Genomic DNA, 15,765 nt, shown 5'->3' with positions numbered 1-15,765 from the left:
GTGTCGTTATAGCTAATAATCAACCAATAAAGATGTGTCACTTTTCCTATCAAGAAACACTGGTGTCGTTTTAGCTAAAACAAATGTTATTGAAAGAAACCTTAATTGAGTGACATTCCTTGCCATTCGTTGCAAACATGGCAAAGAGAAAAATTCTTTTTTTTCTCGTTGCCATGTTCCCACCAATAACGTAGCTCCATTCTCTGCCTTTAAAACCACACAAAACCCACAATTCCTCTATTCGCTCCGACGAAGGGCTAACGCTCGAAACGTCAGCTTTTGTAATCGTTACGGTGGCCAATTTACCACTTCAACTTTGTTGATATATCCAAGTGATTTTACAGAGATTTCTTTATAGCCTACTTGCCGGCGGTAGTTGATATACGCGAGACTCAACGCGGTGACTATATTCGGTCGCCATATTGGACGGGCGGAAGACCTGGGACGAGTGACAAAGCGTAAGGGAGGAGGGAGGGGGGAGGGGAAGGGGAGGGGAGGAGGGGGAGGAGGGGGAGGAGGGGGAGAAAGGCCCTCTCACAACCACCACGTATCCTAAGCTGCCTTAATCTCAATTCACACAATAAATAGAGGGAAATTGATTTTTCGAGATTCGTCAGTTATTATCATTTTCGCTCGGTGTTCTTGGACAATTCCTCATTAAGACCCCATTATGACCGCCTAACCGTTATCCGTTCAGTTTCTGAAAAAAGAAGTCCACATTCCTTATGCTACACAGGTAAACAAGAAAAGCCGGGAATGTGCAACAATGATGACTTCTGTATTTTAATATCAGTTAGGAATTTCTTGAATAGTACATGTACATGACCTACCCAACTTTCTAATTATAATTTGAAGGGTCAGAGTGATGTTCACGTCTAACTACTAAAACCAAAAACTGACGTATGACTGTGAATGAGAGATCAGAAATATTATGGGGTTTATAGGACATGTGAGTGAAATCAAACATAATGTTTGCCATTTGCCGTTATTGAAATCGTCAGTTTACCCGCTAATAACTTGACCGACGGCTCCGTATACCAATCAGACGTTAAGAAAAAAGAACACAAAGGAAAAATACTAAAACAGAGATATTACTTTTCCCATTTGTTACGATTAGTAGTAGAGAAGAACAAATTTCTCATAAAATGATGTGTTGAGTATACAAGCCTATCGTACTCGGTAATAGCTGCTTCCTTACTTTATCTCACCTCTAACAGTAAATGTCAAATTCTTGCTTTCCTCGATCCCAGGGAAAGAGGTATTGACTTTGCATCTGTATGTAAAATTTCCACTTTTGTCAAGTCTTCTCATCCAGATTCCTGTATTGTTTGGACCTTGAATGACTACATCATTCTCGTACAGTAAGTACGTATGTACTGGTGGGTTAGCATCAGCTGTGCATGTGAGATTTACAAAAACTCCTGCACAGACCTCTTGGCTTGATGAACTTGAATTAAACAACACATTCTCAGGTTTGTCTGTGAAAAGGCAACAAAGAGACCATGATCATCTAGAGTAATGTGGTCTAACTATATAATCTTAAAGAATTTATATGTGTAATTAAAAACACAATATCCACCGAAGATGGCTCTTTGTCCGAAAAAACACCAGCATTCTAATAGTGACAACATCAAAACAAATAGCTACATACAATTTTAAAACAGAGCATCCTCAAAAGTTACATCCCCTTGGCTAACAATTAACCAATGTGGGAAAAAGATGAAAACTAAGGTAAATGTCAGTTAACAAAGTTGATAACACTAGAAGGTTTTTTCAGCCATTAGACCTAAGAATTCACGAGGACGAGTAAGAGTAGAGTAAGCATTTATGAAAAATCAACTTGAATTTGAATGATATTTCCAAGAGTTTCTGATGTGCATGCCATTAAAAGCAAGAGAAATAATAATAACAGTCTAAGGTAAGAATTTTGACATAGCAATAGTACCCAAATCCTTTTTCCAAATATTTAATCTATGCTGATTGGGAAAGATTATGTAACAAATTCCAACTTCACTTTTTCCCCATTTTTTTCTAAGGTGACTAAGAATTCAATTAGCTTTACTTTAGGAGATTAAAAAATATGTGGAATCTGCAATTTATGAAAACTCCTGCTTTGACGCCTTGGTAGCTGAGTAAATGTTTAGCCCTTCGCAGTCTAAAGAGAGATGTTTTCAGGTTTGTTGTTTTGTTTTATTCTTCTGTTATTTTTTTGCAGTTTAAGGGAACAGCCATGGCTAAAAGTCCTGCAGTAATCTGTATTGTCTACAGCTCCTAAATTATAACCCTGGTAAAATATATAATACCATGCCAAACTATTATATGAGCTTACATTGCACGTCGACGTAAACCACTGTTGATGCATTTCCACATGTGTTGTTTGCAGTACATCTGTAGTCTCCAGCCTCATTTCTGCTGATATTTTCTATTATCAGTGAACTGTTATGACTGACAACATTTTCACCCTTAGTCCATTTTACAGTTGGATTAGGACTTCCAGTGGCATTACAATACATTTCAACAGTGTCACCTTCTGTTATGGGTTCAATTTTCATCTGCTTGACAGATGGTGGGACTGGATTAAAAAATAAAATGGTGTAGCAAATTAAAACTAAAAAAATGATCTGTAGTGTTTTGCTAAGAAAAAACATTATCGCAGAATTGAGTGCCATTCTATATGTTTAAGAATAACATATGCATGTATGTTACCTTTTCAATATGACGTCATATGGACTAAAGCAGGTTAATTTTTGGAGCGTTTTACGAGCTGTCAATTAATCATATATTTAAAATAATGTTTTCATTTTTTGGCCACATTTATAAATGGATGTAAGACTACTCTTCAAACATGAGGTCATATGAAAGTAAATTCTACATCACTGGTGTTTAATTACTTTACGATTATAGTCTGATTTTCACTATTGCTTAAATAATGCTCAGTTACTGCGAGGATCGTGCACAAATACGTTTATAGTCACTGTGATAGCGTGCATACTGACCCAGCAAATGAGATTTTTATACAACTGATCAGATAACTAATAAAAAAGACTTGTCACTTTTCCAATCGAAAAACACTAGTGTCGTTATAGCTAAAAAAAGTGTTAGGACCACGTAAAGGAGATTTTCATACAACTGATCAGATAATCAACCAATAAAGATGTGTCACTTTTCCTATCAAGAAACACTGGTGTCGTTTTAGCTAAAACAAATGTTATTGAAAAAAACCTTAATTGAGTGACATTCTTTGCCAGCTTTGCCAGTGCAGCAGGCCAGTTCACTAACCCAGAGTTTTGTGCCTAATTACAATGAATAGCATGTAAGCTTACCTTTCACAAAAAATACTGTATCATTGCTCTCTCTGGTTTCTTGGATAGAGTTGTTGGCTGTGCATCTGAACACAATCTTTCCACCTGTTTCTAGCTTCGGTATCCAGATTCCTGTATTTCCCAAATTACTATCGACTTTGGTGTCATTCTCATACAATAAGTAAGTATGTACTGGAGGGTTGGCATCAGCTGTACACGTGAACTTTACGTAAATTCCAGCACAGACTTCTTTTCTTGTTGTATTTGAACTTAATTTGACATTCTCAGGTTCATCTACAAAAGGAAAGCAAACCAAAGGAATCAACACTTATACCAAAAATATTATGTTTAAATGCTATTCAAATTTTCTAACTATTTGTCCGGCGCAAATATAAAGCTGTCCTGAAAAATTACTTAAATACGCTAGACAATCCAATTCAGAATTGTGATGCAGTACTGACTTTTAGAACACATCATGCACACAACCATTTTTCCCTGCATGATAACCATCATTCCAGTTATTGGGGTGCGTTTTTTTTTTCTTTTTTGAGTTGAAAGAAACATTTTTGTGATCACCCTACTAATCAACCGTTCTCAAGTGCATTAATTGCTGTGATCACTCTTCAAACATGCATGTACTTTATAGAAATTTAGGCTAAATTTGTGAGGAGATAGATCATGCATACATTCAAGGCTGAAAGGTATGGAAAGGTTGTAATAGAATACATTTCACAGATTTTTTTTCTGTGCAGAATGATTGAAAAAAAAAAAAAAACGTAAATACTGAAACAACTAAACAATTAAGAACCGGTGATGCACGCAGTAAAGCATTCCCAAGCTTAATATTCAATGTATTCCACAGTTTTATAATAACCATCAATTGTGGAATCTTGCCAGATAGAATTGTCTTTGTCTGTACTACAAAGAAGTGCACACTACTTCGTATCATTGTCTGTTGTGGGATTTTCGTTGAAAACAATCAAGACAATTAGACCTGTGTTCCAATTTTTCGGTAACGTAGATGGTAGAAACATTAAAACACCTATAGTCATACGATCATAAATAGTTTCTCACATTGCACATCAATGTACACCATTGTTGATGCATTTCCACATGTGTTGTTTGCAGTACATCTGTACTCTCCAGCTTTGTCTCTGCTGATTTGCGTGAAGTTCAAAAGATTACCATCAGCTATATGGCTGCCATTCTTTTCCCACATGACAGTTGGGTAGGGAAAACCAGTTATGTTTAGACAGCTCTCTTGTACATAGTGACCTTCACTCACAGTTTCCTTTTTGGCTTTTCTTAAAGATGTTGGCACTTTAAAGAAGATTGTGCCAAGATAAGTATTGGATGATGGCATTATGCAAAACGCAAGTGGCTATCAACAAATATACAAGATAAGTACAACTTGATGATAGTGACAAGTCAACTTATTCATTATCATCCTATGATAATGACTTTTAAAAATAAAGATGATACAGCAAGAACAACTTGAACTACACTTGTGAGGTTAGAACACATAAAACCTACCTTGCTGGACAGAAGTAACGTAATTAACTCACTACACTGTGTTTCAATCCATAAAAACAATTTTTTGCTTGGATACACTTATACACATTTACACTTATATTCCTTCCCAAGCTTTGAAGGGCTTTCAACATTTGCTACTTTACATTGTATACTAAATTGAAATTTTAAAAAAATAATTTTTTTTAAGTTTTGAAATGAAGCTATCAGTTGATTTGACCTTACCGTTGACTGTTAAAGTAATATTTTCACTTGATACATTTTCAACACTCTGATTTGCAATGCAACTGTAGATAGCTTTCCCCCCTTCTGATATCTTCTCTATCCAAGTTCCACTTTTGCTGGAAGTAAATTCTGTTCCATTCTTGAGAAGCAAGTAGTTATAAACAGGTGGATTGGCTTTTGATGAAGTGCAATTAAAATTGACCCACAGATCAAAGCAGTCTTTGTTTTCTGTTGCATTTTTTTCCAAAATGACATAAGCTGGCTTATCTGCCCAAAAAGGAAACATAGGAACATCAACAATTAAGTCAGTCCATTATCTTACTGAAGATAAGAGCAATGGTTTAGAAGGGCAAACTTTGAGCTGGCACAAATAGACATTAATGTTTTAATCTACAATTAGGTAATATTATCAACTTTTTCCTTCCCCATTAAATTTTTATTTGATATGGCAATCAACCATTTTCAAACACTTACAGTGTGCATAGAGTAAGTGAAGAACACTTGTACATTAGAAGGAATAAAAGCAAAATTTTCTCAGGGTATCTCCTATTCCCTACTGCCATCGGTTAAGAGACACCCCAGGAACAAGATTGGAACATCAGGCTCTATACAAGGATGTCACTGAGCACTGAAGCCACAATCTGATAAGTTTCATGTGAATCAAGGTTAGCTAGAATAGTCTAGTAAGCAATAGGAGTATTAGTCAAAGTTAAACAGATATACACAATATTATATTAGTACTGTAGGTGGAAGCAGTATGTCAATAGCCATGTATCCCTTCTGTATTAATTACTCTAACATGATAATCATGAAAATAAATATTCTGGTGCAAGTGAAACTGTATTAGCAGATGAAGAGTATCATATATGCATATAAGTAAATAAATAATGTTGGCTCAAGATAATAACATTTTCCCTCAAATTTAGCTGATGCAAAACAACTTGAAAAAAAGCATTTTTCTCTTTAAAGTTCAAACTCTGGAAAACTACTTTAAAAGTGCAATAGCATGAAGAATAAAGATCAAAATTGCACAGTACCTCAAAGAGAGAAAGATCCCAAGCCAAAGAAAAATAGTTCTTCACTCAGCTGTGTGGACTATCCAAATATTTTGGTATGATCATGGCAAATCAATTGCTCTCCAAAAATGGGAGACCTTTTGTAACACTCCCTTGCAGCAAAACTCAGAGTAAAAGAATCCTCTGTTCATAGTTACATGGAGTATGTGGCCTTTGACTTTATGTAAATTTAATTAATGTTCAAAAGCACCAATCATCTTTTGTCTTGCAAATTTGTTAGCGCCATATCAATTCCTTACCAGCTTGCAATCACAAAATACTTTCTTACTGAAGCTTAACATCTACATCTACATTTATTAGTCTTGCAAAGGGGGGCTATCACGCAAGACATAAAATAACAATTATAATAATTAACAAAATGAGATAAAAAATGTAAAGATAAATAATATATATATACATATGTTAAAGGTTAAATTCCTGTAATTTTTAAAATTAATTAATTTATCAATTCCTAAAACATTATTTGGTAAGGAGTTCCAGTCTTTGATTGTTCTACAATAAAATTAATTCTTATACGTTTCAGTGTTTGGTTTTATTTCTATGAATTTATCCTTATGATATAATCTTAATTGACGGTTTTTCCTCTTGATACAATTTGGGAGTTCCATCTGGACTTCGCCATGGAGAATCTTGTAGAACATGGTTAAACATGCAGATTTCTTCTTTTCGGTAATGGAGGCCAGTCCAAATCATTTAGAAGATTTGATACAGTCCCTGGTTTACCCTCTCAACAATTTTTTAACAAAACGTGCAGATCTTCTTTGAACAGCTTCAATTTGATTTACGTGCTTGTCCAGGGGTACCAGACTGTGCTTGCATACTCGAGATGCGGTCGAACTAAGGAACAATATGACAGTTCTTTGATAGATTCAGGATATTTTCCAAGATTCCTTTTTAAGAAACCCAAAGTTCTGTTTGCCTTATTAGTCTTCATATCAATATGATGACTCCAGTCTAGTGAACTTGACAATTCCACCCCAAGGTATGGATAGTGTGACACAGACTTCAAAGTATGACCCATTAACTTGTAATCGAAAATTATTGGATGAGATTTCCTGGTAACTCTCATAACAAAACATTCACTGGGGTTAAATTGCATGAGCCATTTTTTTGCCCATTGTTCAATTGTAGAAAGATCAAGTTGGAGTTGACCAGCGTCCAGAGTTGACTCAATGATACTATAGAGGATGGTATCATCAGAAAATAATCGTATAGCAGAATTGCAGTTATCCCCAATATCATTTATATAGAGAAGAAACATTAGGGGACCTAGGACTGTCCCCTGGGGAACACCAGATGACACATGGACTGCAGGAGAAGATATTCCATCTACTACAACAGATTGTTCTCTACATGTTAGCCAAGTAGTAATCCAGCTTTTGAGATTACCCCTTGTTCCATAATACTCAAGTTTACTAATTAATCTCTGATGTGGGACAGTATCAAATGCCTTGGAGAAATCCATAATGATTAGATCTGATTGATTTCCATTGTCAAGAGCTCTTCCAATTTCCTCTATTGTTGTGACTAGCAGGGTTTCACAGGAGAGTTTCCTACAAAAGCCATGTTGAGATTTAATAAGGATGTTTATTGAGTCTAGATGGGCCATAATATCATGAAAGATTATATGCACTAGTATTTTACATGGCACAGCTGTCAATGAAATTGGTCGATAGTTGGCAGGTTGATGTTTATCACCTTTTTTGAAAACAGAAGTGATATTTGCTTTCAGCCAGTCAGTGGGCAGTTGACCAGTAGCTACAGATTGAGTGTAGAGAAATTGGAGAAAAGGTGCAAATTCAGCAGCCGCTTTTTTTAAAACCCGGCACGGAATAAGGTCAGGACCATAAGCTTTGTTAGGATTGATATTGGCCAGTAGTTTGATTATGCCTGATACACAGAAGATGGAATGTCTGGATAAGGGCTAGGGCCAAGTGATGGTACATTATCAATTTGTTCCTGTAAAGACAGACTTAAATTGATTACTTAGTAGGTTAGCCTTCCCAAGACTGTTTTTACTGTTGTTGCCCAAAAATTTTTGCTCAACCAGTTATGTATGAGGACAAAACACATACTACGTGAGCTGTAATAGACTTCTGTAGGACCTTAAGTGAGATAGCACACATTAAAATATAATTTACTGCTGTTTCCCCATTTAAGCAACCACTGTTATCCATACTGATACATTTCAGTCTTTTAGAGACCTACAATCTGAGAAATATTCTGGTATACAGTAAAAAGACAATTATAATTTACTCCAAAATTTTTCTTGCAGCTGAGGGACAGAGCCCCAAGTTGCACTTATTTTGGTTGGTATGGCAAACATAAAAAAAAAAGTTTATTGCTTAGTGTTTAACGCCTGACAAGAAGTGAGCTATTGCTTTGCATAAAATATCAATTCTGCCACTGAAGCTGCATCATTAGTTGGGAAGTTAAGAGAACCTTCAGACTGATTGCTAACCACATTGCTTATTGCAAAGAAAAGGGGACTTAGCGACTATCTTGCGATTTTTTGGGTGCAAAGTGATGACTTTTAAAAAGGCTGAGGCGAGAGCCATGAGGTACACACAATACTATCTGTCTCTAAGATTAAAAGCAAAGCAAAACACATTGACACCTGAACTGCCCGAACCTCGCGATCGCCTTGCGCGAGAACGCTTTCCCCCTACCTCCCCTACTAAGTGGAGTTTTGTCCCCAAACTTCCTCTATCAATAAGAGATCAATAAGCCAATCAGAATCCGTTGTTTGCGCATATATTTTGTCGACCTTAGGGGGTACTAGAGGGGCATTATTCTATGCGTCTTCACTAAATGATCAAATTTGAAAATATGGTGTCCACGCAGCCGACACTCAAAATTTTCAGGTCGGATTTTTCGTTCATTTGCAATCGAGTTAGACCTTGTGGAATTCAGAATGTAAAGTAACAATGCTTTAGAATACTCTGCTTGGAAAAGAATGGATATCCAGGTCCTAAAGGTGACAGAATAAGCTCTCGAGTCAGCGACACAACAATTCTCCAAGGTGATGCGAATTCTGGACATAAAGTGAAAACCGAACTTTCAGACTTCAAGCAGGGCCTGGCGACAATTTGACGATTTGATGGCCCAGTAAATATTATGTACGAGTAACAATGTGTTCAAAAAGTATAGTTTAATAGAAGATTTTGCCTCAAATCAAAGTTTTTTCAGAATTTTCAACATAACACTGCGCAGTTTCTGGCCATGAAGGCATGTAAACAACGATCTAAGCATGATGAATTTTACCGCATGGGCTTTGTACACGTAAGGAATTCGTACGTTTTTTGCTTGTAACAGCAAATCAAAAACTGTTTTGAATAAATCTGACGTCCTGAAATATTTCTTGGCCATTTTAGTCTTGCTTCCTATTGATAGATTCCATGGTACTTGAGATCTTGAGTCGTGTAATAATAATTATTATTACCATTCAATAATTATTAATTTTTGTATCATGGCTTTATGCTGTCACTGTTCCATAATTCCAACGTTGATTGGTTGTTAATTATTGTCAAGTATGGAATGTACATGTAGATCACCTTTTTGGTTTTAATGACTGTTGTATTTTAAAGCAATTAATTTTATGATTTATCTGGTCACATAAAGCAGTTTTGCTATGAAATAAAATGTTTGACTTGGAAGGTTTGGAGACACAAAAGGATTTTCAAGTCAATTACCATCTACAAACTTGATACTTCTTTCATATAAACTTTTATAATTAAAGAGCATCTTTACTTTGCCATTGTATTTGCTAAACTTGACCCTGTATGGCTGCCTGCAGCAAAAAAATTTTTTTTAGTCCTTAAAAAATAGATTTTGAAGCTACTGAAATGCACACTGAAATGTACACTGAAATGGGAGTTTCCAGCTGAAAAAGTCCTGAAGTCTCTTTTGATGACCACTGTGAGTGCCACTTTTTAACTTTAAACATTTGACATTAAAAAACAACCTGCAGTGGAGAAACTCTTCAAAGTCATCAGGAAACATGAAGGGGAGCTTGCTTGAGGTGGCACTGGAGGCAAAATAAGTTGTATTCTGTCTCAATTTGTGAGTAGAATATTCATTGCCAGATTTAATTGTTGAACTGAGTTCAAATTTTCCCATTTGACCTATGATTCTATAAATAATCTAAGAAAAATTATATTTTGCTCAGTGCCATGGAATTTGTGGGGTTTATATTCATATAACCCCAGATGAAAGACAAAGCACAAGTTTTTCAGATGACTTGTCAAACAAAGCAATAAAAAAATTATGCAGTGATACATTTTTTCCATTGTCCTCCCTAAATGAAAGAACAATCATTTACACTGTATGCAGCATTACAATTTATCATTTTTCTGTAACAACAAGTTAACATGCATGCATGATTAGTTGGTGTGTGACCACGAGTGAAGACGGGGTGGCAAGATGTAAGGAGCTGAAAATGGTTTATGAAGATTGCAAGTTGGTTGAAAGCTATTCCCTTCTATACCAAAATGTAAAAACAAATGGGCAGTAACACTTTCTGGCCAATAGCAAATTTCATGGTTTGTTATAGCTCCTGTTTTAGATCTAGAAGTACTCTTCAAAGACTATTATTAACTAGTATAATTATTATATCCACCAAAGACAATTTAAGAAGTAATATTCAGGTCATTTTTAGAATTGGTGTTAATGAACACATGTATTGATTACTGAATAGTGGTCATTAAAATGCAAATGTTTGATCTGAGATCAAAACTATTTTCAACTAAGATCAAACCCTAAGATTTTCATCCGAGTGTTCATTGGGTATCAAGGTTTATGCATGTGACCCAAACATGCTTCATTTATTGGCTGTTGCCCTCATGAATTATTAATGATTTTGAGAATGTGAAAGTGCAGTGTGATAATCCAGATGAGTGTAGTCCTGAAAAGGACTATTGGCGGTGACTGATGTTTTAACCTGTGCAGATGTCATCATCTGAGTCAAGTGAATAGTTCTTGTGATTAGAATGTTCTTTATCCAGTTCATGTAAAGTGACTGGTCAGTTTTGCCATGATGTTATTGGTTAGAAGACTCAAGTAGCATTAGATTTTGAGAATGTTGTGTTATATTCTAAACAAGGCTTTCATTTGGTATGACTGCTTTAAAATAGTTCTTGAAGACATGAATATGTAATAACAATATAAAACTCATATTGGGGATTTTTTTTGGGTTATGCAAGACTAATGGTTTTAGTCATCCAAGTTTGATACAGCAATTGTTAAAAAATGTGCTTCTTAAACCTATTGTTTGTAACCAAATAGTTAATAAATACTGACTTTAGGGACTCACTAATTACCCCATTGTCACACTAGAGAGCTGAAGTTTTTTTCTCACTTTGTACTCAAACTTGCCAAAAATGTAACACAGGGTATAATTTCAAGCCTGAACTAATTCTTAAAATCAAGATTCTAAAATCACTTGGGTGGGAAATTTTCCATTAACCCGATGGTCATAGTGTAATCTTTTCAAAAGGAAATATTGTTATGACCTTTAAAGTTTAGAATGTCCAGTAGTATTGCACATAAATGTAAATCATCCCAAATAATTTCAATGATAGAAACAAAATAATAATAGGAGCAAAAACCAATGGCAGAACTGATTAGTCATCAAGCTCATTTTCACTTTTTCATTCCACTGCATTGTTGTGATCTATAACATACCTATGTAACTATTAGGTGACCTTTAACAGAATTAGTCACCAAACCACATAGAATTTATCACATGTACAAAACAGAATACTTACATAACACATTGATGGCCTCAGTCTTAGAATCATTTCCGCATCTATTGCTTGCTACACACTTGTAGTCTCCAGCATCATTTCTGCTAATGTTGTTGAACTGCAATAAACTCCCTACAGTGAGCTTATCATTGCTAACTTTGATCCACGAAACATTTTGTGGGGGATCCCAAGATACGTTACAAGTCAAGTTGTATTGACGACCTTCAGTTGCAGTATTTGGAGAGCCCACTACACCATCCACAGATGGAGAATCTACAATCAAATCCATAAATGAGTTAAATAAGAAAAGTTAGTGATGTGACATGAGTATTCATAGATTTGAAACCATACATCTGGGATAATTGTTCAATTTTACCCACAGTTTACCCACATGGCCAATTTCCCACACTGGCCAGTTATTGCATATGGCAAAAAAAAAAAAAATTCATTCAACAGATTACCCACACCTGAATTGTATCCATTGTTTATTTGTTGTTAAAATACATCTTCAGTGTGAAGTTAGTCAAGTTTCACATCTTTAATTTTCAATATTGTGTGGTTCCAGAAAATATCCATACCCCCCCCCCCACGAAAGATCATTGGAAATCTGAGGGGGAGGGGGGTTCAAGGGCAGTAATTTCCGTGGGGTAGGGGGGTTTCGTGGGAAATTACTTTTCCAAAGGGTAACGAACCCCGTACAAAACATTTAAAGCAACATACGATTGATCTGAAGTGCAAAAACATACTCACGTACGTTGTTTTGAAACAAGTCAGTACTCTTGGCCATTGAGATAAGGCTAACATTATAAGCTTTTTAAATTAATGTTTCTGTTTTTCCTCTGAGTTAGCTAGTGCTAGAACCTCCCAAAGCTAGGAACGGATCGGCCGGCCGGAATCAAAACGATTTCAAATGGCCGTCTTGGAGTACTTTCGTTCACATTTCTTGCTTGACCTTCAGAAGGCCTGGATACCTAGCTACTGTGCATGCAGTAAATCATTCACGAAACCAAGTTAACATGACTTTGTGCGTGCTAGTGAATTTTTCGGTCTTTAAATAAGAATCAACCTGAAGAAAGTGACAAAATGTGTAGATAAAAGAACCTTGTAAGCTAGTTTCTGTTTTATTTACTATTGTTTGTAAAGTTCAGCTTAAGCAAGTGAAAAGTTCTCATCGGAGGTAGCACGAAAATGTAGGTGGAACAGTCGACGTTTTAAATCAGTTTAAATTTTGCAACCCAGATGTTTAAGCTTATAAATTATCTTACATAAAAACGACATGGATATGATTTGTCAAAATGATGGCAAAGAAGCTAAAAGTATAAGCTTAACAAAGCATTATATTTTTATTAAAGTTAACCTTAATGTTTTCAGTGTTGTACTAAAATTCTACCGCATTTACGTAACCATCCTTGGAGAACCAGGGGCTGTGAGTCGATTTCAAGATAAGGGCAGAAGAGCCCCTGGGGACATTGTCTTACAATACTAGTTCCAAACCCTGGCAGTCGTTCTGTCATCTGATTGGTGCCAGAAAATCTTTTGTGTTTTTCTGCCCAATCAGAGTGAAGTGTGCTTTAGAGTCTTTTCGTGTGTTTTAACACGCACATACAAGAAGCTCAGTTGCTTGCTTTGGTTATTTGGGCCCTGCGATGGAGCCTTGCTCGAGGTGAAAAGTGTCAGTCTCAGCACAAAATGTAAGAGATAATTATGGGTGTGGACAAAACCTGGCCTAGGCCATGGCCTACCCTGTGGCCTACCCTGTGGCCTACCCCGTGGCCTACCCCGTGGCCTACCCTGTGGCCTACCCCGTGGCCTACCCCGTGGCCTACCCCGTGGCCTACCCTGTGGCCTACTGGAGGTCAGATTTTTAAGAACATAAAAATAAAATAAGTAAGAGTCGAACGAATACGCTGGTGTACAATTATCTGTCTCTGAAAAGGGTATACTAATAGGTCGCTAACACGATTTTCAACGTTCGAGGGAAGAAACACTGCAAATATCATAGCACTCAACCATAATGGTAGGTTAAGGGGGAGGGGAGAGGAGGGGCCAATATTGCGTGATGTTACGGTAACTGATTACCAGCAGAAAGATAATAACCTCGCTATTTCCACGAAACACAATTTATTTAACAGTAAACAACGGGAGATAACCTAATACGAGCTAGCGACTACTCTTGGAACAATCCAACTAAAATTAACTATGTACTTCTCTACGCTTATCTGACCACAAGCAAAGTACTGTTCTTCTCTTTGGCGAAATCTCCTGAAGACTTCCTTTGCAGTATCGCACTCCACGGTAAACAACTCTGGACTTGACAGCAGAATGTCAGTATCACATCCAAACGGGAAAACCCCTTCACTTGTCACACAATATCGCTTGTAGAACACAAACAGGGAACGAAGTCCCAAATCACAACAACAACCTGACTAGCGAGCTGCTTATATGAGCATCCGCAGAGAGTCTAGAAGTTTCCAAAAGTAATTATTTATACCCATTACAATAGTAACTATTTATAACTATTACAGTAAACTCTATTTTTAAACTGATGAGTCATAGTTCTAGAAAATTCTTGAAACAACATATTGCCTGACATTGACTTTCGCGAACTTTAGACAATCGATCCTTGTAACAGTGGTCGCAGAGGATATGCAAAATGGCGGCTTTACAATGCAGGCTGTCAGTTGGTAACTAGCGCAAACATGTAATGAACGGCGTTATATCGGAGAACATACCCAGGTAAGAAAACGCAAACATAACGTGCCAGGCCAATTTTTTAAGTGCCTCTTTAGTGCTGAAGAGTGTTGAATTTGCAACGAGTACCCCAGGACACGTACGCATCGCCGTTGTAAACATTATTTTTGCAAACTTTATTTGCTTTTCCAAAGAAAGGGCCAGTATTGCACTAGTTTGAAAGGAGAGCTGATATGATGATATTGGCCCAAAAGTTGCGTTTAACAGGCTTCTGTTCCTCGATTTCCTTATTCGATCAGAAGGTTAAGAAATTTTGATCGGAATGTGGCCGCCAAAACAGCAGAGGAAAGTCATTAGTAAGACTCAGGAAAACGTTGAAAGGGTTTCCAGCAATGCTATCCTTTTAAAAATCTGACCACTGGTAGGCCATAGGGTAGGCCACAGGGTAGGCCATGGCCTAAGCCATGTTTTGTCCACACCCAAGAGAAATCGATCAGATTGTCCGCAAAAATCTCACCAGAAATTATACTGAATACTTTCACAGGTATCACAAGAGAACGTGTATAAAAGTTTGTGAGGTTCGTATAAAACAGGATGGTTGCAGATGTTGATATGTCGCTACGTTAAACAAGATGTAAGCTTAAATCTTTCTAGATTTTTTGTACAATTTGCTGTGACTGAAACTTTGCCAATCTTGTGAAGTTATTTCATCGCATGGGCCACGCAGATGTGTCGAGCAACTGGCGCTTATGCTTACGTAGCTTTCTGTGTGCACCAAAATCTAATCTTTGCTTTGTAGTAAAGTCTTTCACAATATGGCCAAAGTTGCAAAGAACGTTAAGTTCGTGGATGATCTCCAGCAAGCGCTTACAGAAAGCTTAGCCGTGTTTCCAGTTAGCTCATTGAAATCTGAACAATAACTAATTATTGAGAACATCGTGGGAAGGAGAGATGTTTTCAAACAGTTACCGAAGGGGTTTGGAAGAGTTTAATCTTTCAACTGCTGCCTAGAGTGTTCAAATCCTTGAGCTTGAAAGACCACGCATTCTCTTCTACTTCCTTGGTCATTGTCATTTCACTTCATTTGTCAATAGGTGGTTTGCAAACAATCTCTCAAGACACTTGTAACAATGGTGAAAGGAACAAATGCTAGTGGACAAATAAAAGAAGCTAATGAGATATTTATTGTTTACGTCC

General features: G+C 36.6%; 1 protein-coding gene across 4 annotated transcripts in view; it reads right to left on the bottom strand.

Moving 5' to 3' along the window:
• Positions 1-15,765, bottom strand: part of LOC111343803 (hemicentin-1) — an 85,689-nt gene that overhangs the window by 44,881 nt on the left and 25,043 nt on the right. For all 4 annotated transcript variants that reach the window (XR_015989571.1, XM_088727614.1, XM_088727615.1 and 1 more), the window contains exons 4-9: positions 11,899-12,150; positions 5,058-5,324; positions 4,377-4,622; positions 3,324-3,596; positions 2,330-2,572; positions 1,209-1,478 (exon numbers count right to left, since the gene is read on the bottom strand). Coding sequence is in view for 3 of the 4 variants with exons in the window: in XM_088727614.1 (XP_088583740.1) it covers positions 1,209-1,478; positions 2,330-2,572; positions 3,324-3,596; positions 4,377-4,622; positions 5,058-5,324; positions 11,899-12,150 (1,551 nt within the window). In the remaining variant the exon portion in view is untranslated. The remainder of the gene's footprint in view (positions 1-1,208; positions 1,479-2,329; positions 2,573-3,323; positions 3,597-4,376; positions 4,623-5,057; positions 5,325-11,898; positions 12,151-15,765) is intronic.

The sequence above is a fragment of the Stylophora pistillata genome, chromosome 7, assembly GCF_964205215.1.
Source record: "Stylophora pistillata chromosome 7, jaStyPist1.2, whole genome shotgun sequence".
Taxonomy (NCBI): domain Eukaryota; kingdom Metazoa; phylum Cnidaria; class Anthozoa; order Scleractinia; family Pocilloporidae; genus Stylophora; species Stylophora pistillata.
This window is presented reverse-complemented; position numbering and strand designations above follow the sequence as displayed.